The sequence below is a fragment of the Antennarius striatus genome, chromosome 2 (assembly GCF_040054535.1).
Source record: "Antennarius striatus isolate MH-2024 chromosome 2, ASM4005453v1, whole genome shotgun sequence".
Lineage (NCBI taxonomy): Eukaryota > Metazoa > Chordata > Actinopteri > Lophiiformes > Antennariidae > Antennarius > Antennarius striatus.
Genome location: NC_090777.1, coordinates 19217779 through 19244600, shown reverse-complemented (window position 1 = coordinate 19244600; position 26822 = coordinate 19217779). Strand labels below are relative to the sequence as shown.

Below are 26822 nucleotides of genomic sequence, written 5' to 3'. Positions count from 1 at the left end.
AGGGAGCACACTGTAGTGAACGCAGCATAAGACAACCTGGTCTCAAAATCACTGACTGAAAGAGCCCTCATTCCTTTATTTTTATATAAACACACAATCGCAAAGTCATTTGTATCTGTTAAAAGAACTTGCTTTATTGCTGATTTAATGCATTTTTACATACAATATACACATAAGTTCATAAATCATTTGATTAAGATACATAAGATAACCCTGTGGGATCCAATTAAGATGGCAACAATCATATGGCAAACAAAGTCACACAAATATCTCAGAGTGACAATAACACCAAAAGCAGTGGAAGGAAGACAATAAATGTACTACTAATCGATATGATTATACAAAAGTGGAATTCAACTAAGGTCATGACTGTTTTTCATGTGCTGGAATTTATTTGAAAGGCACATTCCCACCATGGCCTTGGACATATTCTCCAAACAAACATTTTATACCCGAGCATGCTGCTCATCAGTAATACAGATCTAAGCTGGAATGTGAGTAAGCCAATGGAAACTTGGTATTGGATGAAGGAAGCAATAATAGTGTAGAAAATGTTTTATGAGCTTAATGCTTAACATTTTCAGTGTTTCCTTTCTTGGAATGCATGCAGTCTGCCATCTTTAACATGGCATCTTCAATTGTTGGCACAGCCAATCTGTTTGGTTTGCACTTATTGAGTAGAAATCCTAGGGTGATGTCAAATAATTGTTTGAGTCAAAAATTAAAAACCTCTGAGTTTTCTTAGCGTTTTAGAATACACAATATTAGATCATTTTGTTAATACAATAAGAACTATATTTAATCAGTGCGCTTGTAATGACAAGAACAGCTGGATATTACCATTAAGGGCAAGTATGCAGATATAACACAAGATTATTACACATGTACAGAAAGCCAAATCACTAGGTCGTGGAATGCACATTAAAATCAAAACTTAAGTCTAATTCATTCTTCATTTGACAATAGGTGTAGGGTAAACAAATAAACTACTGTGGTCTAGAAACAAAAACATCAGCAACTAAATTAGTACATGTACATAAAAGCATGCAGTCAGTCTTCTCTCTCCAACACATGACAAGGTAAAATGTTAGTTGGTTATTATATGTTCTCTACAAGTCAATGTAATATAAGGAGTATTATCAATAAGTTACATTCAGTAAATGTAAAATTTGTCCATTTAATAGCATTTAGAAAATAAACTATCTCTTTTATCCAATGGTAGCTGTGTGTTGATGATCACATCGTCAGTCAAACAGTCAGTCTCATTAATACCTGTGAATGAAATAAAACATCAATGCACATATGCCTTCAACACAGTATATATACTTGATATATCTGCTTTATTATGCTGCACTTATTGGTCGGAGGCCAGACTGAGCTGCAAGCTCATGTTTCATGTGCCCTAACAGATACTGTTCTTGTTTGAGGCAAGCCATTCACAAGAGCTAATCTAATACGTACGCTGCAGGATTGATTCCATGACTGACTGCCTCGTCACTGGTCCACATTTAAACAGACATGTGTCTTGCTGCTCTTTTTAGTAATAGGTGTAATTTTTCGCATATGGTCAGTAAGTCAATTTAATCTTATTTATTTGGTTCACCCTATGAAATTAAGCAGGATTGATCAGAGAATCTGTTACTACAAACCCTACATTTGAAGAAACTATTTTCTAAAAAACATTGTTATGTAATACATAGCTGTAATTTGAAAAGTTTTGTAACCAGGCACAAAGTTTCTCTTAATTGAAAAAGGATGCATGCATGAATTGCTCAGATTAGTTGAAGGTCATGTTTCATCACTCTAATTGGTTTGAAGTCCATCCAATTGTGTCTACAGACATTTTGGTTTGAGCCTTGATAACTGGCCAAGAAATTCAACCATGAACTGAAAAGCTCTAGACTATTAAGAAATTGCTAATGAGTCTGGACAAAAGGAGGTTATTATGGCAACATGTAGCAGAAAAATATGGGAAATTAATGATATTAAAAGACGATAAAAATTATGGATGAGGTGAAGGTGAACTTACCTGTAATAATTAGGTTTGAAGGGGCCGTTCTTATTCAGACCCATGTATTTCGCCTGCTCATCAGAAAGCTCTGTCAGATGGGCATCAAAGTTTGGTAGGTGCAAACTGGCCACATACTCATCTGGAGCAAACACATATTGTGACCTAGATTAGAGGGGTGGCCACTGGACGGTGTCACTTTTAGATAAACTCACAAGGTGGTGACAATGAGTAAAAGAAAAAAGGTGGCAATAAAAACAGACTTTGGGATACTCGAATTCTGAATTTGAATCAGAGGTTTTTTTACTTACCCATCTTCTTGGGTAGGAGATACACATCCTGTTTGTAACGAGCCTCTGGAGCATTAAACAACTCAATCAGAGCCAGGGCCTACAGACCACAGATTGGTTATTAATATACAGAACAACAGGATTAGAAGTACCCCAAACACAGTTGGTGGAGAACTCCTCACTAACCTGAGTTGTAGCAGTGATGGACAAAACAAATGTAGGCACTGTAGAACAGCTCAGATTCAAGAGTCGACCCTGAAATAACAAAATCCATGGATGAACTGTTCTGTAGGAAGGGATTCTAAACAGTAAAGCTGAAGCAGTAGTTCCACAATAAGAGCTAACACAGACGTAAACAGCTGATTCCTGAACTCCACAATACACAGCAGCTACTGACTGACTCCTAAGGGTCGACCTGCAGGCCTGTGTACACTGACTTAACATGAAAAAGACCCATAGGGATTCAACTATAAAGACTTTAGCTTGCTCTATATTATTATTTTAACAGCACAATGTATAATGTAGACTACGATTTGTGTGGGTTTAAGTGCTGTGTGATAAATCTAGTGGAATACTTGCAGTTAAGTATTAGAGTGCAAGCAGATGTTACCTCTGCAAGCAGAACAACCCTCTTTCCATCAGGCCAGATGATGTGGTCCACCTGAGAGCGCACCCGTTCCCAGGTCAGCTCAGGGCTGCGTAGGCTTGCCTAAGAACCAACAAGAAGGGTCAGTGACAATAATATGACAATAAATCCTTGTAGGGGCATAGACAGATATGTCTCCAGTCTGGAGCTCATTACACAGAGGCAGACAATATTTATAAACTAGGCCTTGTAGAATCTACTGGGTTGCATTTTATTTCACAGCACAGGATTTTATGTAAGAACAATGTAAAATGTACATACTGTATACTGGATAACTTTCAATATCACAAGAAAAATACAAAACAGAAAGCTGATCAAAAGGTGAGAAATTACAAAAATACATGAACTGACTAAAAGCTCAAACCATGAGAGGACATGCTAGGAAGCTCATGCTGCTCTGCATCTTTCTCTGTTTTCTCAAAGTTAAAATAGAGTTTTAAAAAAGATTCAGACACATATATCCACACAAAGATCATGCATTTAAATATGCACACATTACCACATCAATTTCAGTATTGGAGTGTCCCATGTTGCAAACAATGCAGCCATTCTTCATTCGGTCAAGCTGCTCTCTGGTAACAACATTCTTGTTACCTGTAAAAGAAATGTGGTTTAATGTGTAAAAGGTTATCACCGATTGCAACAATTACAGTAAAAAAAAACCTAAATAAATGTGTTCTCTTTTGCAATAATTGTTACATAATTGTATTAAAACCGGGAATCTTATATTGTGTTAGAAATCTGATAAATGGACCCCAAAGCATTCTGGAATTTTGGTGTCTTTCAATTTGGTAATATAAATAAGATACAGATTTTTTTTCCATAAGCATTTCTTATCATAGCACAAGTAATGGAAGTTACTGTATGGGACTCAGTACCAGTACAAGTTATCACCACGTCCATCTGGCGGATGACCTCGCTCAGCTTTACCACTCGGAAGCCATCCATGCTGTAAGGATAGATAGATAAATAGATAGATAGATAAATAGATGGATAGATAAATAGATGGATAGATGGATGGATGGATGGATGGATAGATAGGTAGATAGATACTTTATTAATCCCGAACATGTACAGTTTGATTAGCAAAGCAGGACACAGAGAAAACAACTGAAAACTGTTATAATAAAGAGGATTCATGCAAACGCAGAGACAAAAGCACAGCTGTGGGAGTGCATTTATTGATGGGGCAGCGAAGAGACGTCGTGGTTAGTGACTCACCATGCCTGCAGGGCACAGATGGGATCGATCTCTGTGATGCACACAATCGCTCCAAGGGCCTTCAGAGCAGTGCAGCAGCCTTTTCCTACCTGCAAAGAGGCCAACGCATTAGTCGTAAACAGAGTTATACAACTCGTGTAACCAGGTCAGAGTCATCCATCAAAAGTGAGATTTGTGATAAATCAAAGAATTACTCACCTCTCCATAGCCACACACAATGACTTGTTTGCCTCCAAACATTATATCTGTGGTCCTCTTCAAGCTGTCAGAGACAAGCACATACTTTTGTTCATCTGCACCAACAAAAAAACTTTTCACACCATGAACACCAACCTAAAGTAGCATGCATGCAAAAATGTAATTTAAGCATTCTAGATTATTTCTTCTCACCCATCCAGGATAGATTCACGGCAGCAGTACAGGTTGTCAAATTTCTGCTTGGTGACCGAATCGTTGACATTCATGGCGGGGACACACAGCTTTCCAGCCTTAGATAACTGGTACAATCTAACAAGACACATAGGGAAACATGTTCAGGCAGACACGTGCATATTTCCACGGACAAACTGAGCTGCATTTCTGTTCAGAAGTATCAGGCTTATTGATTACACACAGTTGTGCCCTCATGCATAGCTGATGTGACCTGCCATGCTCTCTAAAACAGGATCAGTCACATGACTTTCTCAATCCACAGATTCAGTGTGTATTAAGAATACTTTTTGTATAGACTATCTAAACTGATACTGTGTGCTGACACAGTATAAACATCATACATCAAGTGGCTTAAAGCTTAAACCTCAGCTCCAAATAGAAGCCAAAATGAAGTAAACATCTCATGGAAATTCTATTTTAGAATTGGCTGAATCTTAGCCAAGAAAAAATAGTGGTATAACAACATGAGTTCATTAGAGACCAACCCATCAGTGAGATGAATTCTTTAAAAAAAGCTATTAACCAGTATGTTGTCTATTGATTGCTGAAAGACAAATATTCTTATTTTGTCTCAAATACTGTCCCAAATTGTTGCTAAAACCACAAAATAAACTATATTTCCTTTAATTCTCAATTCTTTAAAAACCTGCAAACACATCCAACCTATGGCCGTTTTCACCTGTGGACTCCAGTGACACTCTCCTCCACTATGCCTCGGACCTTCTTGAAGACACTGGGATACTTCTTGTACACCCAGTGAGTGAGGTCTCCACCATCGTCTAAGATCTATAGAAAACAACTTCTGAGTTAATGGCTTAACAAAGAACCTTCATAATCCATAAAGACACATCAGAGACCACACTGGTGTAAAAATGAATCATAGAATTAACAGGCTGATACCATATTGGCCTGCCAACCATCTGTGTTGACACAGTGATCGATGCACCACCAGAAGTCATCCTCTGACTCACCCTTCCATGCAAATACAGGTACCCCTGCAAAAACAAAACACACACTTAATGGTGAAGGCAGTCATCAGAGCATAGCGGCCAAATACAGGAGCAGCTGGTCCATTAGGGCAACATTTCAAAGGGAAAACACATACTTCCAATTTGGCCCTAGAAAACACAAGCCTCTTTCAATTTAAATTATATTCTAAGAAATGACTGACTTTGCTGAAAACATTGATACTGTAAGTGATGATTTCACACTAAAAGTCTTAGAGAGGGGAGGGCCTGACCTGTTTCAGCCAGAGCAGCGGCCACCTCATTCTGAGTAGAGTAGATGTTACAGGCAGTCCAGCGGCACTGAGCCCCCAGGGCCACTAGAGTCTCAATCAGGACCTAAAGTGAAATACAGTAGATGGATAGATGAGCAGCATTTAAGGGACAATAATCAGAATGATCTGCAGTGAACAGGATGACAGGACGTACTGCTGTCTGAGCAGTGATGTGCGTACAGCCAACAATCTTCGCCCCAGCCAGTGGCTTCTCCCCCTGGGCTCTCTTCCTCAAGGAGATCAGAGCGGACATGTCTGCAGAGCAAACGACAGAGTTAGTCAGTAGGACATGAAAGGACATTGAAGTGTGTTTTGAGAGAAGACGCCTATCTTTACAAGGTGTATGTTCAGTGAAGGTTGTAAAATTCAGACTGATTAAACAACAGCTCGAAACAACTGTTGCTGCCCAGGGTTTGAGCTTGAGGAAGAGTAGTCACATCTATATCACGCTTATATAGACAATGTAAACAGCTGAAAACTATCTGTATGCAGAGCTAAAACTATAAATTAAGACTCAGCTCAAACCTGTTAACTTTTTTAAATTCTCGGCACCGTTCTTGACAGAATAATCCAAAAAGGATATGTCTGACTGTGATACAGATTTTTTTTGCAATTACAAATAAAACAAAACAATACTTTCACAAACATTTCCATGATGTTAGGTCTGGTATACCTTGTTCCGCAATTTCAATTTCACGGCGGCCAAATTCAGCCTGCTTGATGTTCTTCACACAGAAGTCGCTGCTGCCGTGGGTGTTGACCTGGGCTTTGTCTCGTGGGGAGGTCTCATCATCCGAGCTGTCGGTGTAGGATGCGGCTGTGAAATGAGAACATAAAAGGTCACTATTGTGAAAAAGCATTCATAAGAGCCAGTCCTGAAATGCACACTTGAAATCCATTGTGAATAGGATGTAGAGTGTGTGTGAGCTGCCTCTGTGTGTGTTCTACTATGCGTACTTTTTGCAGACAGGATCGTACAGTTGATTATTGAGAGAGAAGAAAGTTTTGTTCCAGATAAAACCATTAAAAAAAATATCATGATGGATAATTTAGCTGTGCAAAGTCAGTAATTGAACTAATTTGTAATTTCTTGTTATCATACAGTGCCTTGCGAAAGTATTGGCCCCACAAAAACCTGTTGATATTTTGCCACATTTCAGGCTTCAAACTTGAAGTGGAACCAAATTTATACAACATTTTATATTGTGTTTACAAATTTAAAAAAAATGAAAAGTAGGATGTGCAAATGTGAGACCAAATGACACACAGGTGCATTCTGTTTGTCACTGTTGTCATTTAGGTCAACATTGGATCATTCAGAAGTCATCAGGGAACTTCTGGAGTCAGTTAGCTGAACTGAGAGAACAGGGGACCAATACTTCTGTACATCCCACTTTTCAGTTTTTTATTTGTAAAGATAATATAAAATGTTAAATAAATTTGGTTCCACTTCACGATTGTGTCTCATATGCTGTTGATTCATGAAAAATATTTTCAGGTTGTTGTTATCTTTAAGTTTGAAGCTTGAAATGTGGCAAAATGTCAAAAAGTTCTTGTGGGGGGCCAATACTTTCGCAAGGCACTGTATGTATGATATAGACAATAATGGCTTTAAAAATAGACAGAGGAAATAAAGTAAAGTACCTGAGCTGTAGCTATCTGTGGACGATTGTGAGATGGACCGGGAGAGGGACCTGCGGCCTGCCTTGGTAGGGTACTTGCTAAATTCTTGTTTGTCCTCTGTGTTAGCAAACTGGATCTAAGGAGAACCAGAGCAAAGCAGTAGACAATGTAAATATAAGAAACAAAGGCAATTGATAGTTCCCTGTCCTAGTGGGTTGTTTCCAAATACAACAAGAACTTATGCAGTCACAGACTGCAACATCACACGACACCCCTGAATTCAAAATTTCACCCTGACCTACTTACAAAGGTCAAAGATCAAAGCTAGTGCTCTGACCTACTGTCATAGATCAAAGCACTAGCTTTGATCTATGTTCTTACACACTGGCCTTCTCCCTCATCTTTCTATCTTACCGGTTTCTGAGTGTACAAAAGTTTTAAATTGACCTTTACCTAGTTTTCTCAAGGTCAAGGTCATCATCTCATTTTCATCCCCTTTGCTGCCTGAGTAATGTGCTTTTTGTTTCATCTTTCTATCTACAAAGGTTGTGAGGATATTTGGTGGTCAAACGGACAAACGAATGGACAAACGAATAACGAACGGACGAACAATACATTACCGCTTTGAAGCGGGATGTAATAGCAGTCAACGATCAATCTATCGGTCTTGTTTAAAGAACCAACACATAAGACAACAAGTATAAATGGACTAAAATAAACCAAATGAATGTAAATCAGGCTCATACTTTTGGTGAACAGGAACACTCATGAACTGAGAGATGTCAATACGTAGTCATTTTTGCAGTGCAAAGGAGAAGTCTGCTTCAGATCAAGCTCAGAGTATTTGACACTACGAGTGAGTGACTTTAGAGGCCAAATGTTGATGGCCCACCCATTAAAAAGACAGGAGTGGTACTGATATATTCTATTATTCTTCCATTGGTTGAACACATAACATCTTTTTTTTTTTAATTGGGAGGGCAAGATACAAGAGCCCACCAACCATGATAGAGCAGAGAACAAAATATACCCCTATCATCACACACGATTACATATATTGGTAATTTGTTCACATTCTTTCAGCCACTAAAACTGTCCTTTCAGAGGAAAAACATTAAATAGCAGGTGGATCAAGAGAAAAACAGCTGAAAACTATTATTAGATGATCTCTCCTACTCTGTGATTTATGCTTTGTTCAAATACACAGGCCTCCTGTTGTTACTTCAGTTCACTGCGAAGACCCAACCCTTCAAAGGGCCCACGATCAAAGACCTGGAAACATAAAAAGTGGTTCAGAACACAGATAGCTTGTATATTTGTTAGATTAGCCCTTAATAGAAGATTAAAGTCACAGCACTGCAGTAGCCGCTGATTCGATAATTCATTCAGTCATTCAGCTACTAAATAAAAACCAGTGCCTGGTGTGAATATGGCTCACTTGTCAACATTAGAAACAGAAAGAGTAGACCGCATAGGGCCCTGGGGTGAGTAAACTGAGTCACCCAATGCAGGAGTTAGTGGTTGGTTAGAGATCTACACTTGATTCTGTCACACACAGGAGCCTCAGTGGGCTGGAGACTGCAGCTTCTGTCTAGTTTAAAAGACACAGAAAGTAAATGGGCAGATGAATCACTCTAAGACAGCGGTCCCCAAACTTTTTTGTGCCACGGACCGGTTTCATCTAAAACAATATTTTCACGGACCGGCCTTCATTTGCTCGATAATCATTAATGACGCCAGGACAGCTTTAGTCTAATAATAAATTATCCGCAGTAATTTTATGTAAAATGCAGACATCAACAGACAATAAGTAATCTTTTTTTCATAAAATTGATAATCAAAACCTCTGTAAACAAAATAATTGTAAGAAATAATTACATTTAAAACTCGATTCAAGTGACTGCACTGATGAGGTTTATTTTGAAATATAGCGACTTACAATCAGTGCATTCAACGTAGGAGAAATACTGATCATTTCCAATAAAAGGGTGAACAAGTTAATCAAATAATAATAATTACAATTATGAGAATTAGTGGATGGGGACTGCTTATCTAGGGGTAACGAGAGACAATGACACCTGAAGTGTGTTCTGGACGTCCGGTCTATTCCAGGTTGGTTTCTTTATAGTCCGCACAGATGTCGCTTTTAAAAATAAAACATCTTTAGCCCGGTAATCAATAAAAAAAAGAAAGTCCAACTTTCTGTGCCGCCCGGCACCTAATGTCCCGCGCCCAGGTACCGGGTCACGACCTGGTGGTTGGGGACCACTGACGTAGACAGATGTAACAGAGAATTGGGTAATTTTTCCAAATAAAACATCTTTCAAACTATGAAATAAATAAAACAGAAGTAATGTAAATTATTTTTTCTTTTTGTGCAGCCTGGTACCAAATGACCCACGGACTGGTACCAGTCCTCGGCCCGGGAGTTGGGCACCACTGCTCTACGACATCAGTGATTACTGCAAATAAACATTTTATGGCCCTTTATGAAGGTTATACATTTTAATAATATTTATTGTCCTCAATTTGAATGCTTTGGTTGTTATTTATCTTTTCAAAGAAAATTCTAAACTGCGTTGGCCTCTGTGGGGCATCAGTAGCTTCGTTCACAGGGACTTGGTTTGAGACCAGAGGGTGGTAATGTGGACTGGTAGAGGGAGAGGAGCCAGTTCATCTCCTGGGCCTAACCCTGAACCTAAACCCCAACTAACTCCCAGCACAGCACCATGTGGATGCCCATCACTCTACTGTGTGTGTGTGTGTGTGTGTGTGTGTGTGTGTGTGTGTGTGTGTGTGTGTGTGTGTGTGTGTGTGTGTGTGTGTGTGTGTTTCAAACCTTTACATAAGTAAAAATTACTTGAGTGAAAAAGGAATTTCTCCAGTGAGGGGTTAAGAAAGTTCTAAGGAAATTTCAGTGTGGATTTTAGGTCTGAACCATCAGACATCCTTTGGTTTTACTCCCTATGACTTTCATTGGTCTGTTGATCTGAGAATGATGTACATTTGCTTTCTAAACTGAATGCAGAATTAGCAGGAGGGTGATAGTAATACATTAATAATTTAACAAAGGAGAACATTATTGCTTTGTATAAAAGAAACATGTAACCCATTGTATTTCCAATAAACCCTACTGGTACCTCATAGGATTATGGGCCATTGTGTTGGTTCAGATCCATTCTTTAAATCTAATGTTGTGCCTGCCCGTCTCAGTGTATACTATCACAATAGTGTGTATAATGCTGTGTTATCACAACGGGTAGTCTTTCAACATGCCCTCTCACACATATTTATCTTGAATTAATTCTTCAGTGTTATTTCCTCCGTTTCCTTTTCACAGATTTTCAAACTGTCCCATGAATCTTATGTTGGTTTTTATACGCTTTTATGAGTTGTATGGTTCAAAAGTTAATGAAACCAACAGCAGGTCATTCTGTCACTTAGATTTAAGGACACCAGATAATTTTTTAAAGAACAGTCTTATTTTTGGTAGTGGACCAATGCAACATTGAAATAAATTCCTCATATTGTTTTGACAATTTAGGGTTTTTTTTCTAGTGCTTTGCCCCAGGGATCAGGCCTTTCAAATGTCCTTATTTCTTCCCACAAAGCCATTGAAATGACCATAGCATGTGTTTGGACTACAAACAAATGTGCAAGACAGCAGAGTTGACAAAACACCAATACAATAAATCTGAGAACACAAAACCCAGACTGAAAACAGTGAAATGCATAACATTTAAGTGTCATGACTGCCACAAACACAGACATCAAACTGCAATGGGCTGAACAGCTAAAGTTGTGACAGGAACAGTAAATACAAAACATAAAGATGATACTAAATGCAAACTGAATGTGATGATTTTGGAGGGTGAGCTTGCAGATGGATGAAACTGGCATTTGTGACTCCTTTACCTGATAGTCACCACACAAATAAATACGAAAGCTAAAGAAGACTGAATTGGCTTCATATGGACAGAAAAACACAATAAAGAATCCACAAGAAAAATACTTAATACTCCTGCAATAAAAACACTATTCACTTTTATATCTCGTAATCCCCTTTTCCATGTGTAGTGACACCTTGGCTTCCATAATTTACCCTGTCAGGGTAAAGAAACTTAAGAAGCTTGCTAGAAACTGTAAAAGGAGGAGAGCTCTGCATGTCTCTGTTTTCACAAATGAGAGAGTGCTCTGTCTCGTACACTTTCAAAATACTTGTTTAATGTTTGCTTTGTATCAATTTGGACTCCTGGGAATTCCGAAAAACGGTTTTGCACTTCCTCTTGTGTTGCCTTACCTCAATTTCATAGGTATTTAACTGTCTATAAGTTATTGTGTCTATTGTTTCTCCAGCATTCAGGATGATAACAGGACATTATTAATCAGTTTAAAGATGAATTACTTCATATTACTTAAGAAAGCGCACCATGTCTGTTATGGTGATGCAATGAACTATCCTAGGGGTTAACTCTGAGAATAACCTTGGCCTTTTGAAGAACAGGTTGTACTATAGCAAGCAATTCAGCTGAAACTTAAGTTACATGTCAGAAAACATCTGTGTGGGCCACAATGTTGCAAAACAAAAAGAATTGTTCTGCAACATGAATGAAATTAGAAAAGTTGTGACAGGCAAAAAGTAACTAACACATCTGTGAGTGGGATATGCAGTATCTTTAAGTGCAGGATAAGTTCCAGGTGATGAATTAGTAACGACTCACCCTGTCTCTCCCATGCCCATGTTTGTATGCCATGGCTGCCAGTTGCTGTCTTGTCTCTGCAGTTTTCCAGTCCACTTCACTGTTTCTGTGTCCTCTGTGTGATGGTACTAGGTGTCCCTGATGCTATTATCCCAGAACACTCCCAGACAGAGCTTGGGGGAGGTTCCCACCTATTATCATGATTTCTAATAGCCAACCTGGAGAGGGAGAGAGAGAAAGAGGTCTAGAGAGACAGGGGAGGTCGAGTCCCACTCAGCCTCTCTCCCTCTGTCTCTCTCTCTCTCTCTTCCTCCTTTTTTTACTGTCTGATTTTGCCCTTGACAAACAGCTGCTTAAGTCAAAAGGTTTTATTTTATCGTTATGTTTTAATGTCATGAGAGACAAATGAAGGACCAAGTAGTCAGAGTTAGTTATGTAAATTCATGCAGACACACACGCAGGAAGAAATCCTGAGCACATATTTACTGCAGCTTTTACTTTCAGGCTGTTGATTTGGACTGATTGACAGGAGGAATTAAAGCCTGTTTCCATTAGCCTTCTGCTGCATCAATACACACTCCATCCTGTCCTATTCTACAGCTAAAAATATGTGTTGTCTCATAGACTGCAGACCCAATCACAAGGCAACATTTGCTATGTACACGGATACTACATTTAACTGAAGACATCCTTGTGTTTGACTTGTCATAGTAATCCCAATCAAAGACAGAAGCTTCAAGTTTCTGGGTTCAAATAAAACAGAAAATTCATGGTCAAGATAAAAAAAGATTTTTAGACACAAGTGAGTGTATTCTGTGTCCTTTGGTGTTGCTAATGCACTCACTTAGATCAAGTTTTACACAATGGATTAGAGTGTCGTAAAAAAAGAACACAAAACAAAAACACACAAGTGCGCTAATCCAGAACACTGCATATGTTCTGGATTAGTATGAATCTCAAAATAATCCTATTTCATGATTTAACACAAAAGAATAAATAAAATGCTATATGCAGAATCATTTAGTTCTTGGAACTGTTGCATAAAAAGCTAATATTTAGATGGATAATATATTTAGTGTGGTAATAACAACAGTTATGGTCAAGTGCTCCTCAAGTCAAAAGAACAGCTGAGATCAGATGGAAAATGATGAAACTAGTCATTATGGACGTGTTATATTTCTCATCTGATTGTGACTGTCCTCTCCTTTGAAATTGGTCAAACTGTGCAGCAAACTGAGTGCTAGACTTGTGTGAACTACGGTAGACTGTTTCAATAAACACCTCAAGAAACTGGTGTCAGTGTTCTGTTATTAAACTGGACTTAATGATGTATTTATAACATAGTGACAGAATCTTTATGCATGGTATTAAGCTAAAATCTATAAGACTCAGCATGCTAACAGCTAGAAATTATCTTTCTTGTAATACCACTTTGTGCCTCCAGAGGCAGAAGTCTGTTAGCTCCTCCTATCGTGCCTATCCTGGCAGTCTCAGGGCGTGAGGCGGGGGACACTCCGGGCACGACGCCAGTGTACCGCCACAAAGAAACAAACAATCATTCACACACACACACACACACACACACTCACTCCTACGGTCAATTTGGGACCGGCCAATCAACCTAAAGCGCATGCTTTTGGAGGTGGGAGGAAGCCGGAGAACCCGGAGAGAACCCACGCAGACACGGGGAGAGCATGCGAACTCCGCACAGAGCGGGACTCGCTTAAGTTTTAACTTAAATCACAAGAAATGAAGAGAAGTGTATACTCCTCATTCTCGTTTTCAACAGCCTCTCTGGGGTCAGGTTGCGGGAAGATGTTTGAGCAGGGAAGCCCAGACACTCCTCTCCTGAGCCACATCCACCCACTCCTCTGGGGGGGGATTCCAAGGCACTCCAAGGCCCACTGAGAGATGTAATCTCCCAGCGAGTCCTGGGTCTGCCTCTGAGTCTCCTCCCAGAACGAATTTTCTCTCAACCCAACTAAGACAAACTTATTTCATTTTATCATCATTCAAAAAACCTCAACTTCTTCTTCGTTCTTCTTCAAACAACCTCAACAAAAACCTGAATAATCCTCATGGAAAGCATCTTGTCTTGCATTTAGAACATAAACTCTGGTTAGGGTGAGATCAAAGTGCATTTGACTGAAAAACATTCTTGCTCTTCATATCCTTCACACCCTCTGCTGATGCTTCACACTCTATCGCTCATCTGTAGCTTCAACTCTTTTGTGCACCTCCTTCCATATCTTCTCATCCCCAAACTCAAACTCCTCACCAAAGCGACCGTAAATCAACTGGCCAGGCCAGGTCAGGTCAGGTCAAGTCAGCTGAGCCGAGCCTTGTTGCCTGCCATGACTCCTGTGTCATACAAGGTCGCAGTGAGGGAACAGTTTCATGGCCAGCTGAGCTAATGGCAGTTGTAGCCACCCATTTGATCCAAAACTGAAGCCCCATACACTGTAGGGGCTTCAGGTTTGCATTATTATTCAGATACGGGGTTATTTATATTGTGGAAAAAAACAACATTATGAAACTCTGATGTTGGAAAACCAATAAAATGAGTTAATAAAAATGAAGCTTTGGAGAAACTCTAAAAAAAAGCCCACAGGGATGAGATAGAAATGATGTTACATGAACAAATTCACAGATCCAGTCCAAATCCTAAGGGGGCGTATTGTGTAACAGCTGGATGGACTCAGAGAATGGAGGCAGAGTTGTGGTGCGCTTTGACTCACCCACCTACAGGCACTCACACATCAGTACATTCACATCCTTTGTAATTACCTGTGCAAAGAGAGGCTATGGTTTCAATTATGTTTGTTAGGTTGTTTGGTTGCTTGAGGACGATAGAAGGTCAGACAATAAGAGATAAACGTTTTTGTTGCAGATAACAGATTGTTTTTCTAATTTTCCTCAACAATGTGGGGTCATAGCATACATTTTCCCGAGTCATGCATTACTATTTTCACTAAGTTATGTAGAAGATTAAAGTTACATGATAACGAATGTCAACATTTTACAGATTTCTGTTACAGAATTCATATTCAGTATTTGCCGAAACAAAATATGTACATATCTGGAGGTTAATCATTAATCTACCTGAAGAATGTGATAGTCGTGCAGGATTTTTCCACCTTGTGGAGGTATGCATTCTGCGGAGTGCCATTGTAGTCTGAAACATTTATTCCCTCTGTTCATGACATTTTTTATGTTGACAATATGACAATACAGGAGCCTCAGTTCAGCAGGCATCCCACACCACTAGTTTTATCCACGCTATTACTTGCGGTATTTGCTCTACATATTCATTCTTACATGAAAACAGGTGATCTGGTTTGACATGGAACTCTCACATTTATTCATAACATACTGCTTTGTTTTCATGAGCAGAGTGAGCATTCCTTTCATCCAATATGTTTTCAATCAGGCTCCCTGGGGAAAATCACTCTCCACACATTATTGCCTCAACAGACAGGGGGTCTCAAAGAAGCCTGTAAGCCCTGCTGCTGGGAAAATTCTTTTTACTGTGATTATTTTTTCCACCTTTGCCATCCATTTTTACACCAATAATTTTAACTGTGGTACAGAGGCAGCTAATTGTTTGTAACTGTTAGTAGTAGACCTGCCCTTTATAATAATAATTATATAATATTAAATGCATGTAAAATTCTCTTTGGTAATGATATTATTTTGTAGTTTTTGTGTAGACAGGTAGACTTACTCCTTCAGTTCTACGGTGATTTTTACCACCACCGAGGGGGGCAAATGATCATCAGCTTGTTTGTTGGTCTGACTGTTGTAATATTACACAATAATATGACAGGGTTTCATTAAAGTATGTGCTTGAGTCGATCAATGATTTATTCATATACAAAGAATTTGTTTTAAGTTTGGAGTACGTTCACGTGAACATTAAACATCGAGAATTCCCTCATTCCCTCTTTTACCTGGTTAAAAGGAATCTTCTCATAGTCTAAAAACAGGTAAAGAGGTTTCTTTCCAAAACCTAACAATGATGATTCTGAAAACCACAGCAGGTATCCATTCACTGTCTGCACCATGTTTATCCACTGCCTACTTCCAGCGGTTACAAAAACAATAATGGATCTGTCCAGGTATGAGCTCCCTGTCTTCCCCTACGATGATTGTTATGTGCTGTTTCATGACAGCCAAGACGTGACAGCCAGGATTTTTTCTTGTAGGTACACAATGTACTGGAAATATTATTAGTAATATAACATCCTTATTACAAATTATGATACCTGACCCACATGCTCACGCTTTCAAGACTAATATTGCTTTTCATTAGATACAGGTGATTTTTTTTGTGCATCAAATTTTCAATTTCAAAAAATTAAAAGCTCCACGACTGCAATCCATGCTGGGTTGAACTTCTTTGGAGAGTTAAGGTTTGTCAGAGCTTGCATTTCTTCACTTGACAGAACTCTTGAATGTGAGGTTTAGGAGCTCAAAGTGGCTTGTTGTCATTCCCTGCCTTGAGGATGTTGGCATGATGCGGACATTTTGATTAAAATAAACAGGAAGGCTCCACGATAGAATTTATTTTTTTTTTTTTTTAAACAAATCTTAAAAGCTTCAAATGATATTTAATCTTGATACCTGAGCAGCAGCACAGGAAAGGCCCAGATCTATCACCTGAGTCACAAAAAAAGCTTTTGGTTTGTGGTGCAACTGACTGCATGCATGACCGTGGAGTAGGATGACTGTAACACACAGTAGGCTGCTGGCATGTCTGCGGCTGCAGCGTCACTTCCATCAGAGCATCATTGACCTCTGTGGACGTCAGGCTGCAGATGCAGCGCCTCTCTGCAGCCTGACGCGCCGCGTCCTGCTCATGTCTGTTCCGCTGGTTCTTACCTTCTTGACGGATTTCAGAGTGGGGACTGCGGTGAACGCCGCGGAGGGCAATTCCCCGACATTCATGTTTACATCGCTGGTATTTTTGCTGACAGTCATTGCTGAATATTTTTCCGCAACGTTTTCGGTTTCTTTCACGTATTTCGTGGCTTGTTTAACCTCCGTCTTGCTGTCCACAGCCGCGTCGGTCATGTCGTCCAGGTGATCGGATGCTGCCGCCGGGGGGGGAGAAAAAGCCGGTTCAGACTGACGTTAGCGTCACCTTCCCACTCTTTTCGGTAAACTTCGAGGTTTTTATTTTGCCCCGATAGCCGCTGAAGGACTTCCAGCAGACCTTAACGACAGTTCGCCGGGTTCCAGATGGATTAACTGTGTGTCGTCGCTCCACTACTTTCTAACGGAGCGAGTCCTCCGGGTTAGCTGTCATCTACAGACCGCAACATTTCCGAGAGGAGGGGGCGGTTGGCTGAGGCTGGCACCTGAGCAAGTGGGCGGTGATCCTCCAGAAAGGGCCGGTGCAATTTTTTTATTTTTTTTACAAATAGCTCTTTAATGAGTCGTTTACAAGGATATTACTTCCGTTTATTCAATTGTTCTGTCGTTTGTGTTTATAATTCTGCGGATTTTGGGGCCTTCAGTTTAACCTCTTTCGGCAAGTACTGATCCCGCCTCCTTTGCCCCGATTGGATGACCGTGGTGAAGTCTAAGATTGTGATTGGTTGTTTTCCTGGGACCCTCACACAGCACTGACTGCAGGCAGCATAAATAACTGAACCTCTGTTGAAGCTGGTGACTCCAAACAACTTCAAACGACTCTATTGTTTCTTCAAAATTTTCAAAAATTAATTAAAGGACATTTACATAATTTAAATGCATTTCCACAATTATCTCTGAATCGCTTGTTTGGTTACATAAAACCATAAATATTTAATGACAAACAGAAATACAGTATTTACTCCACTCCACACTTCGGTAGCATACTGCACTATCTTGAAGCATTGATCAATTGAATCAATATATATATATCAAATATATATAATGAATTCAAGCTTTATTATAAAAGCGACCGCAGAATTGCATTTGATGGGTAAAAAAAAAGATATTTCTAAAATGAAAGGAAATATTTTTCAAAGAAGTCACTACATGAATAGAAAATGCGACATGCTGTAATGAGAGGTGTTTTTATACAAACACTAACTGCAAACCAGTTCAACTAAAATGAATGTGGCTTATCAGTATATTCAATACACACTAGGAAAAAGGAATGTCTGTACAAAAGCTTGTTTCACATTTCTGTTTTTGCTCAGAAGACAAAGGTAGGGCATGTGATGCTGAATCTGTCACCCATTTTTAAAACCTCTACATGGTTTGGAAAAACAAAATCTAAATAATACAAGGCATTGCATGAAATATATAGCACAAAATCTAACACCAAGCTCCATTAGTCTTTAAAAAAATCTGTACCATTTACAAAAAAACTCAAAACAAACTCAGCAACACTTATTTACAAAATGACAAATTCGTCAAGTTTTTTTTGTTTTTTTACAGACCCAGGTCTGGCATTGGATGGCTTCACAGCTGTCATCTGTTTGATTAGCACTAGTCAACTATGACTTCATGCTTTATTAACATACACATTTTTATGACAAAAAAGCTGATCCTAAGGGTTTGACCAGCAAAAAACTGACCATGGAAGCATTATCCATTTTAAGAGAATAAGACCAGAGCAGTTCAAAAGCTCAGCAACCCCCCCCCCCCCCGCACCAGTCTGTTCCCTGGAAGATCACTGTAGGAGTTAAGAGATAACAGAAGAAAAACAGTAGTAGTGCTGTGGTCTGGTGCCTGATGGTGGGAAAAAAGGAAATAAAAGGAGAACATGTGGCAGATGGATTTGCTGGGATGAAAAGTCTTGGACATGATGGAGTTCACAGAGGGATGTGGTGATGTTGGCCGTGGTGCTATGAGACTCGGATCATCTTGGCCACAGTTTCGTCTGCTGCCTGGGCTGCATCTTGCTGCTGCTGTACAGGTGGTGGAGAGGGGATCATCTCAATGAATACAGGATTTTTATTCTAGTTCCTAACAGTAAGCTAATTTCATATGACTTTAAATCACCCTTTCAAAGAATCCAGGCAGTTTGATATGCCTATTGGACAATTTATCTGGCAATGATATTCTTACACCAGCAAGTTAATTGACTTAACTAACTTAATTGATTTAACTGAGAAAAGATGTGGGGATGCTTCTTTTCACATAACTTCTCACCTGCGCCAGGGCTAAAGCCATTTCCTCCTTGTCCTTCGGTGAAAAGAAACGTCCTCCATCTCCTCGCTTACGCTGCATAGCATGACGGTGACGAGACTCGTGTAGGTATTTCTGCCAAAGAGATAGGAAATGTGTGAAGGAATTGCAGCAGTACTTGCAGAAAGATCACTTCGCCCACCTAAAAAACAGAGTTTTACGGTCATCGACAAACAAAGGGACTTTAACAATTTTTTAACATGTCATTCTTTGTCAGGAAGATACTTTGAAAAGTTACAAGAACTTCAAAATATTAAATTGGGATCACTTTAATATTACTCTTACATGATTTCTTATCATGGGAAATCTTTGGAAATCAGGGACAATACATTCATAATGAATGAACAAGTGGTAAACACAGAAACGATGGCCTACCCTCCTCTCTTTGGGGATCTTCCCCTCAGCCTCTAGCTTGGCTCGAGCCTGTCTTCGCTTCAGAATGCGATGGTACTGTTTGGCATTAACATACAGAGGCTCCTCCTCCAGCATCTCTGCCCCTGGCAGGGGAATACGCTGCATGGTAGGAACTGCACCACTTCCAGGCACCATCTGATAGAGGGATAGATAAACAGGGTCACAGTAGTTAGAACCTCAGGAAATAAAATCACACAAATATATCAGCACACTCACAGAAACAAGCAGCTACTCAGCAAATAGCATTCAGGATCCCATCAGTATCTATGCTGTTACCAAATACTGCGAGTTGTGGATCATAACGCTGCTTTCAAACTCAAAAATGCTATTTCTAACAGTTTCCGCAGGGTTTAAAAACTTTTCTAGGAAATGAGTGCATTCTCCCCTAGAGAATATTTATCCCCCTTTTCTAAAACGCCCAATTCCACTTCCTACACAGCGAACAGCACTTCTCAGAAGTGCAGAAAATTTGGAGGTGGTGTTTGCAGAACATTCTTGATTGGTCAGGTTTTCACAGGCCTCTATTTCTGTGGCCATTATTTTAAAGGCTGCAGCAGTAAATTATGGAGTTATAGGGGAAAAAATATGACAAATGGACTGACGACAAAGTTCAGGCCACAGTCAGATAGAAATGACATGAGAAATTGGACATTGCTTTTTTTATATACTAGAAAACACATTCATTGAACTTCCAAGATAGAAACACTGGGCTGAAAAGCCAGTTTTGAGACTTAAGGTTCTGGGTGCTAAGGATGTTAATGGAGCCTCAGTCTGCCCTGCTCAGCTAATCAGGTGTTCAGTCAGTCTAACTGAATGCTTCTCTTCAGGCTGATATTGAGTGGAGTTTTTGCAGAAAAGACACAAATTTATCTGAATAACTAAGAATCTCAAACGTTCAAGTTTGTTGCCCCAACAAGTGCAGGAGTGTTGAAGGTGGCGTCAATAAAACACAGTCTGAACACTGATACATTCTATCAAGACAAAAACAGAGTGAAAACACCCGGCTGGTGGTCTATAGGATGCTTTAAATGAACATACTAATATGCAGCTGGAAGCAAAATTAATCAGCCTCTATTGACCTATTGTTTATGTAAAGCATGTCCAACATTCCTGTGGAATCTTAACCTATTTCTCATGGACAACAACCTCTACTTCAAGAATATTCACGTGCTGCTAGAGAATCATTGAGCTGCCACTCTGCAATAATGTGGGTTGGTTGCTGTTCTCTGAATACGCTTCATTCTTCCTCACTGCCAATAAATCTGATATTCAGTGAGGATGGATTAATTTTGCTTCTAACTGAACTCAATTACATAATTTACCAACAGCATTGCCTTGGAATTTTGATGCCAAGATCATTTATTCCACTTTATATTTAAAAACTATAAAAACCACTTAACAATAAACTATAAATTGTCCATTCTTTATATCATCACAATATTATTTCAATAATAGAAATATGTCATACATTACCTGGGCTTGCTCTAGCCATTTGCCACTTCGCCATAGGCGAAGTAAATTCCAGATTGGCTACAAGGTTTTTAGACTGTGTAGCCACAGTGGTGTTCTTATTTTTACGGGAAAAAGGCTAAAACTCGCTATTTCCGCGAGCGAGCGGCGCTAGAGCCGCTATTTCCTTTAGCGAACGGCGCTAGCGCCGCTATTTCCTTTAGCGAACGGCGCTAGCGCCGCTATTTCCGCATGCCGACGGAATTTAGACAAAGCATGCCTACGAAAATAGCCGAAGTGACCCGAATGGTACTGATCATTGAGTTGTCTGTGTAGGTTCTCAGTCATCCAGGTCATAGTTATCCAAAAGCTGTTGAGTCGATCCACTGGACGTTAAGAAAGTTCTTGAAGACGTTTCGTCTTCAGAACTGAAGAAGTCTCTTGGATGAGAGACGAAACGTCTTCCAAGAACTTTCTTATCATCCAGTGGATCGACTCAACAGCTTTTGGATCCCGATCATTAAATATGCACTCAGGTATGATATTGTTTTTTTACAAGCTGAACCCGTGAATTGGTGTACAACAAGGCGAGGACGATCAATCAAAAGAATCCAGTGCTTTATAGTAAAGTTAGTGTTAAAGTCCTCATTAATAAACAAATGGTGAATGCTGAGAGGGGGGAGGAGTGGTGACAGACCGATCAGAAAGGTAAATGAGAGATATTATCAATACTTGTTTGACTTATGTTCCCTATGACCAGCAGGAATAACCAGCGATGCATGTAAATATGTATTCACCTCGCTTGCTATATTTCATGCCTTTTTAAATTCAAATGAAAAATAATGTTATTGAATTAAAAAAATAAAACAAACTATGGCATACCAATGGTGTTGGTGGTGGTCAAAGTTAAAATGTCTTCTAGTCTAAGTAAAATTTACAAGTAAACACTGAGTAATATTTTGTATGACTGTATCTTCACATAGTGAATGGAAGTTTTCAATTGTTGAATCTCACATTTATACCTGCATAAAGTAGGACAGAAATAAAGATAGTTCAGCTTGAACTGTTGACTTTAGTGTATTTTTGTAGGTAAACTGAACAGAAGGTTTTGCCCTCGGAATGCAGGGCAAGGCCCCCCGGACACCACCACGCCCCCCACGACGAGCGTTGGTCGTCCGCGCGCTGCACCACTTTCTTGGACACCGAGTGTGGCTTTTTGTGGTTTACTCAATTCTTTTACACTGAGCCACAGTGGCTTAGTCATACTAGCTCCTAGTGCAAGCCCAGATTACACATTAAAATATATTGGAGACACAATGGCAGATGTGATGATCTACACTGAAGTTATAATGATGCTTGAAGGTTAAATCGGAAGCCAAACATATGTTCAGTTGTTTTAGATTTGACTGTGAAGGATCACCATGACCCAATGAACAAGAATCTTCATCAAAATGTTGTAAATGATGTAATAAATGTGAATTGATTAAGTATATTTGGAGCTAATAAAAGCATAAAATACCCCATTACACAACACACCCCTGTATGAGACTAGATTTTAAAACTAAAAATTAATGAAAATAAGGTAGTAAGGCATTGGGTACCTCTGCACAGGGTCTTACCATGACCATTCCACCTGCATTGACCATGTTACCAGAGACGGGCAGGGTGACGGTCACAGTGCCTTGGCCGCTGTTCGTAGTGTTGGTGTTTGCACCCCCAGCCTGAACAATCTGGGCTCCTGCCAAGCTGGCAGCTGGAATTGTGATCATTCCTGCAAACAATATAACCACGGCTCTTACTCAAAAACAAACTCCACTGTGCTCCTGTTTATAAGGTCCACAAAGTAAAACTGAAAACACCAGAGGTAAGAGGAAATTGAGTTTACCCTGCTGCAGGACGGTTCCATCTGCATTGACAGGCTGGTAGACAATGGTCTGCCCGTCAGCAGTCTGTGCCACTTGTTGGCCCTGAACGCTGATCTGCTGCCCCTGGGGGGCAGAAAATTCCCAGTAATCACACAGATAATATGATTAGATGGCTTTTCCACTTAAATGAACAGAATGGCACACCTGGTTCTGCCCAGCAGTAATAGCCGCCTGAGGCTGCTGGATGATGATCTGCTGGGGCTGACCCTGCTGGCCCTGGAGCTGGAGCGTCTGACCCCCCTGCAGTTGGATCTGACCCGGCTGCACCAGCTGGATCTGCACATGGTCATCGCAAAAAGAATGGTCTCAGCTCATTTAAATGTAGAGATCTCAAACATTTGGCCAAATACACTCAGGAAAGACTGCATGGAAGTCTGTATCAACTTATTAACCTTAACACAAATAAAATAATTTGTCAAAAGGAAAGTGAATAATGTGCAATGGGATGCTCGTAATTACACCAATCAACCAATATTGTTCCTAAGAATACTATGTATGTATACATAACTGTGTAGGTTGCACAGTACATTTCCTGTGCTGTCATAATATAATAAGAACATGTATCATAATGAAGCAGGTGAGCTTCTTCCCTCACCTGCTGTAGTCCCTGGGCTCCAGATACTGGGACCTGCATTATGGTTTGACTCTGACCCCCTGGCATAGCCTGAACCATTATGGGTTGTCCTGATGAAGTGATGAGCTGTCCACCGCTCACCTGGACCATTAGAGGCTGTCCCTGGACCTACACAGAGATACAGTAAGCTGTTACAGTAGCACTGCCTGTGTTACATCAACATCACTTCAAACTGATTCACAGGACAAGCAAATGCTGTCAGATCAGAGACATCCAACATTAGAAAAACTGTATCTGATTATTAGTTGTCAATATTTGTTTTAGGAAGGGAAAAACAAAACAAATCTGTGAAATAACTGTAGCCCATAAAATACATTGTGAATTTTAAACTGTTTTTGTCATGACCTTAGACAAAATACAGGATTCTCCTGTGTTGTTTTTACTGCTTTTGAGATTATTGTAATTTTTTCATTTTCATTCCAGAGATTTGCTTAAAAGCACAATAGTAGAACTGCTGCTGCCATCACAGGTATTTGCATTCACATCTGCAACTTCACTAGTACTGATGGTCCAAACTATATCCATAAATGAGTGAGTGACCACAATAGATGGACAGATGCTTATGGCACGAATGTCACCATGGGGAAAAAAAATCAAGATGGAAGGATATCAGTGACATTTTTCAATGAGATGGGTCTGATATTGGTAAAGAGGTGTAACAGGCAGTGGTGGGTCAATGCTGTTCAATGCTGGCTCTTCTTTGAACTGCAACACAAAACTATATGACTCACACTTCAAAACTGTCCATTCTCATCAGAAAGAACAACTTCCAACTTATAAACTTGCTTTTTAAGGCAAGGGAAGCGAGACCATAGCCATCTTTTAAATCCAAGGTCCATACACAACACACTGTGCTGAGGAACATGCGATTCTGGCAGACATGCGCGGGGAGAGCGGATGAAGCAAACAGCACAGACACGGGTCACTAAGCCCTGATTGTGGCATGCAAACTGGAATGCTGTAACATTGCCATGACAACAACAGGCTGGCTGTGACACCACTACCTGGAGTGTCTGCACCTGCTGGCCTGAGGCCGTCACCACTGGCGCATCTGTTTGCAGCTGCACAGCCGTCACTGTGCCCTGTGTCTGCAGGTAAAGTAGGACAATACAGTCTCAGACAGGTTATTATCAGGAAGTAGTTTGGATCTAGAATCCACTGGAGCTCCTTTTATTGAAGTGCCTGTTAGCTGTGATCTTACAGAAGAGGGTCTTATTATTGATAGGACAAAAAAAAAAAGTTGTATTAAGCAGATTTATTTATTGTAGATTCTGAGCTCACCTGCGTTTGAATCTGTCCATTAGCAGCCTGCACAACTATCTGCTCGCCGGTAGTAGTGGTGGCAGTGGTGTACTGCTCCATGTCTCGGTATTCTCACGGTGATCTTCCTACAGAAAAAGGCGCAAACGTTAAGTCATCTTCAAATTTAAAACCAGCGTAGTCAGTCGTCATTAGAAATGAATCCCAAAACCTTGGTGACCACAATAAAACCCAGGGTTTTCTGACATTTCCAGTGGGGGTGTTTTAATATTTTATTTCCAACTCATGCTATTCGTTAAGGGGACACCTTGGCGGCCCGTTCAACCACATGTAACGTAATGTCAGCTATAATCGGAACTGATTAAAAAATTAGCTAAATAAACGATGGGATGTTTGTTCTTGACAGATCAGCTGCTGCTTTGCTTTGAGTGTTTATGACCAAGTTGTTGTTTCGTCCGCTCACACAGCCCTCGTCCGTAGCAGCTAGCTTAACATTAGCTCACAAAAACCTTAGTAAATTTCACAACGGTTGTTCCAGGGATGCTGGTTAACAAATAAGTCAACAAAACAAGTCCCGGTGAGGCTGGTTGTTCACCGTATTTGATCATATTTGAGTTACGTTTACTGGTCGACATGGTGATATCCAACCACTCCTTTGTTTGAGATTCGATATTTTTTGCTAACTAGCTAATGTTAGCTTGTCGACCGCCTCGGATCACGTTTCCTCACTGAAGCCCGTCAACACTTCTAACAAGATGTTATTTACAGCACAGCCCGACTGAAACGCACGGCTCCAAATCAACATGCCGTTCGTTTTTTCGCATTTAACTGTGTTAGTAATTTGGTTGGTCCATAGCAAACCAATCCGTGCTGACAACTACCAATGCCTTCAATCGGGTCTCCCTTACCGTATCTCTGCTGTCCGTTTTCCCTCTGATTGGCTCTACAACAGCTCGCGAAAGCCCAATCAACAAAGTGTGCGAACAAAATGGCGCAAATGAAAACTGGGCGGGTGGGAGGTGGTCCGCAGCTGCGTAGAGCGCGATGACGTGTCTGTTGGCGGGGTGCGGAGTCCGGTGTGACCGGCAGGTGTCGCTATTTCTTTAGACGTCTTACTCAATTCAATTCAAACTAGCGGGAACCTGTGGAAATTCCACGATAAAACAATATCAGACTTCATACCAAGCATATGAAAAGAATAAATAGCTACCTTGTTCTATGAAGCAAGATATATAATAAATAAAAATAGCAAAATACACATTGGTTGATATTATTGTTATTATTATTATTGTTGTTATTATTATTGTTGTTGTTGTTGTTATATTAATATATTATATTATTATTTTTTACTATTATTTATTATTATTTAGATTATATTTATCTATTATTTATTATATATTTATATTTGTATAAAATACATTTTTGATAGAAAAAATGCTTTAACACACTGAATGTATAACATACTTTTTGTATATCCCACCTTTCTTTTTCTTGGCAGTTTTCCTTTTGTGCTTGGTATTGATTGGCTCTGGCTAAGTAGTACCGTATTGGCCCGTACATAAGACGGTGTTTTTTGCATTGAAATAAGATTGAAAAAGTGGGGGTCGTCTTACATTCGGGGTCTAGACATTATACCCATTCACAACGCTAGATGGCGCCAGATATCTTTAAAACGAATGCTGAACTCAACTCCGCAGGCCAAAGCGAACCTTTGTCACGAAGAAGAAAAATAAAACATAGTGGTAAGAGAGAAAAGAGA

At 39.9% G+C, this 26822-nt stretch overlaps 2 protein-coding genes across 11 annotated transcripts; both read right to left on the bottom strand.

Moving 5' to 3' along the window:
• Nucleotides 1–118: 118 nt before the first annotated feature.
• On the bottom strand, nt 119–17888 carry ahcyl1 (adenosylhomocysteinase-like 1). 3 transcript variants are annotated; one of them, XM_068328364.1, is made up of 17 exons: nt 17081–17885; nt 7521–7635; nt 6550–6693; nt 6031–6131; nt 5838–5940; nt 5498–5592; nt 5277–5383; nt 4556–4672; nt 4364–4427; nt 4166–4254; nt 3823–3893; nt 3444–3538; nt 2909–3007; nt 2485–2553; nt 2320–2398; nt 2030–2150; nt 119–1272 (listed from the first exon to the last, which is right to left on the bottom strand). In XM_068328364.1, the coding sequence occupies exons 1-17, from the start codon at nt 17270–17272 to the stop codon at nt 1266–1268; spliced, it is 1668 nt and encodes a 555-aa protein (XP_068184465.1). In that variant the 5' UTR covers nt 17273–17885; the 3' UTR covers nt 119–1265. The 3 variants fall into 3 exon arrangements, with proteins under 3 accessions (XP_068184465.1, XP_068184467.1, XP_068184466.1); XM_068328366.1 differs by lacking the exon at nt 17081–17885 and adding an exon at nt 12221–12363; XM_068328365.1 differs by lacking the exon at nt 119–1272 and having other exon boundaries at nt 2026–2150; nt 17081–17888.
• A 132-nt stretch (nt 17889–18020) lies between these two features.
• nfyal (nuclear transcription factor Y, alpha, like) lies at nt 18021–26096 on the bottom strand. 8 transcript variants are annotated; one of them, XM_068328367.1, is made up of 10 exons: nt 25972–26096; nt 25085–25191; nt 24805–24891; nt 23765–23911; nt 23314–23445; nt 23130–23232; nt 22846–23015; nt 19757–19930; nt 19346–19456; nt 18024–19101 (listed from the first exon to the last, which is right to left on the bottom strand). In XM_068328367.1, exons 2-10 carry the CDS (start codon nt 25163–25165, stop codon nt 19039–19041), a joined length of 1068 nt encoding a protein of 355 aa, XP_068184468.1. In that variant the 5' UTR covers nt 25166–25191; nt 25972–26096; the 3' UTR covers nt 18024–19038. The 8 variants fall into 8 exon arrangements, with proteins under 8 accessions (XP_068184471.1, XP_068184472.1, XP_068184468.1 ...); XM_068328368.1 differs by lacking the exon at nt 25972–26096 and adding an exon at nt 25683–25953; XM_068328370.1 differs by lacking the exon at nt 25972–26096 and having other exon boundaries at nt 18021–19101; nt 22864–23015; nt 25085–25955.
• Nucleotides 26097–26822: the final 726 nt, after the last annotated feature.

Bases quoted from the DNA above. Each gene is read 5' to 3' on its own strand.
- ahcyl1 (XM_068328364.1), bottom strand. From the start codon at position 17,272: ATGACCGACGCGGCTGTGGACAGCAAGACGGAGGTTAAACAAGCCACG. The intron at 6,694-7,520 runs GTACTTTACTTT...CTCATTTCACAG, and splicing joins CACAGATAGCTACAGCTCAG to CCGCATCCTACACCGACAGC. The intron at 2,151-2,319 runs GTAAGTAAAAAA...TGTTTGCTCCAG, and splicing joins TCTCCTACCCAAGAAGATGG to ATGAGTATGTGGCCAGTTTG.
- nfyal (XM_068328367.1), bottom strand. From the start codon at position 25,165: ATGGAGCAGTACACCACTGCCACCACTACTACCGGCGAGCAGATAGTT. The intron at 24,892-25,084 runs GTGAGCTCAGAA...CTTTACCTGCAG, and splicing joins ATGGACAGATTCAAACGCAG to ACACAGGGCACAGTGACGGC. The intron at 19,931-22,845 runs GTACCCAATGCC...TCCCTCTATCAG, and splicing joins TGGTAAGACCCTGTGCAGAG to ATGGTGCCTGGAAGTGGTGC.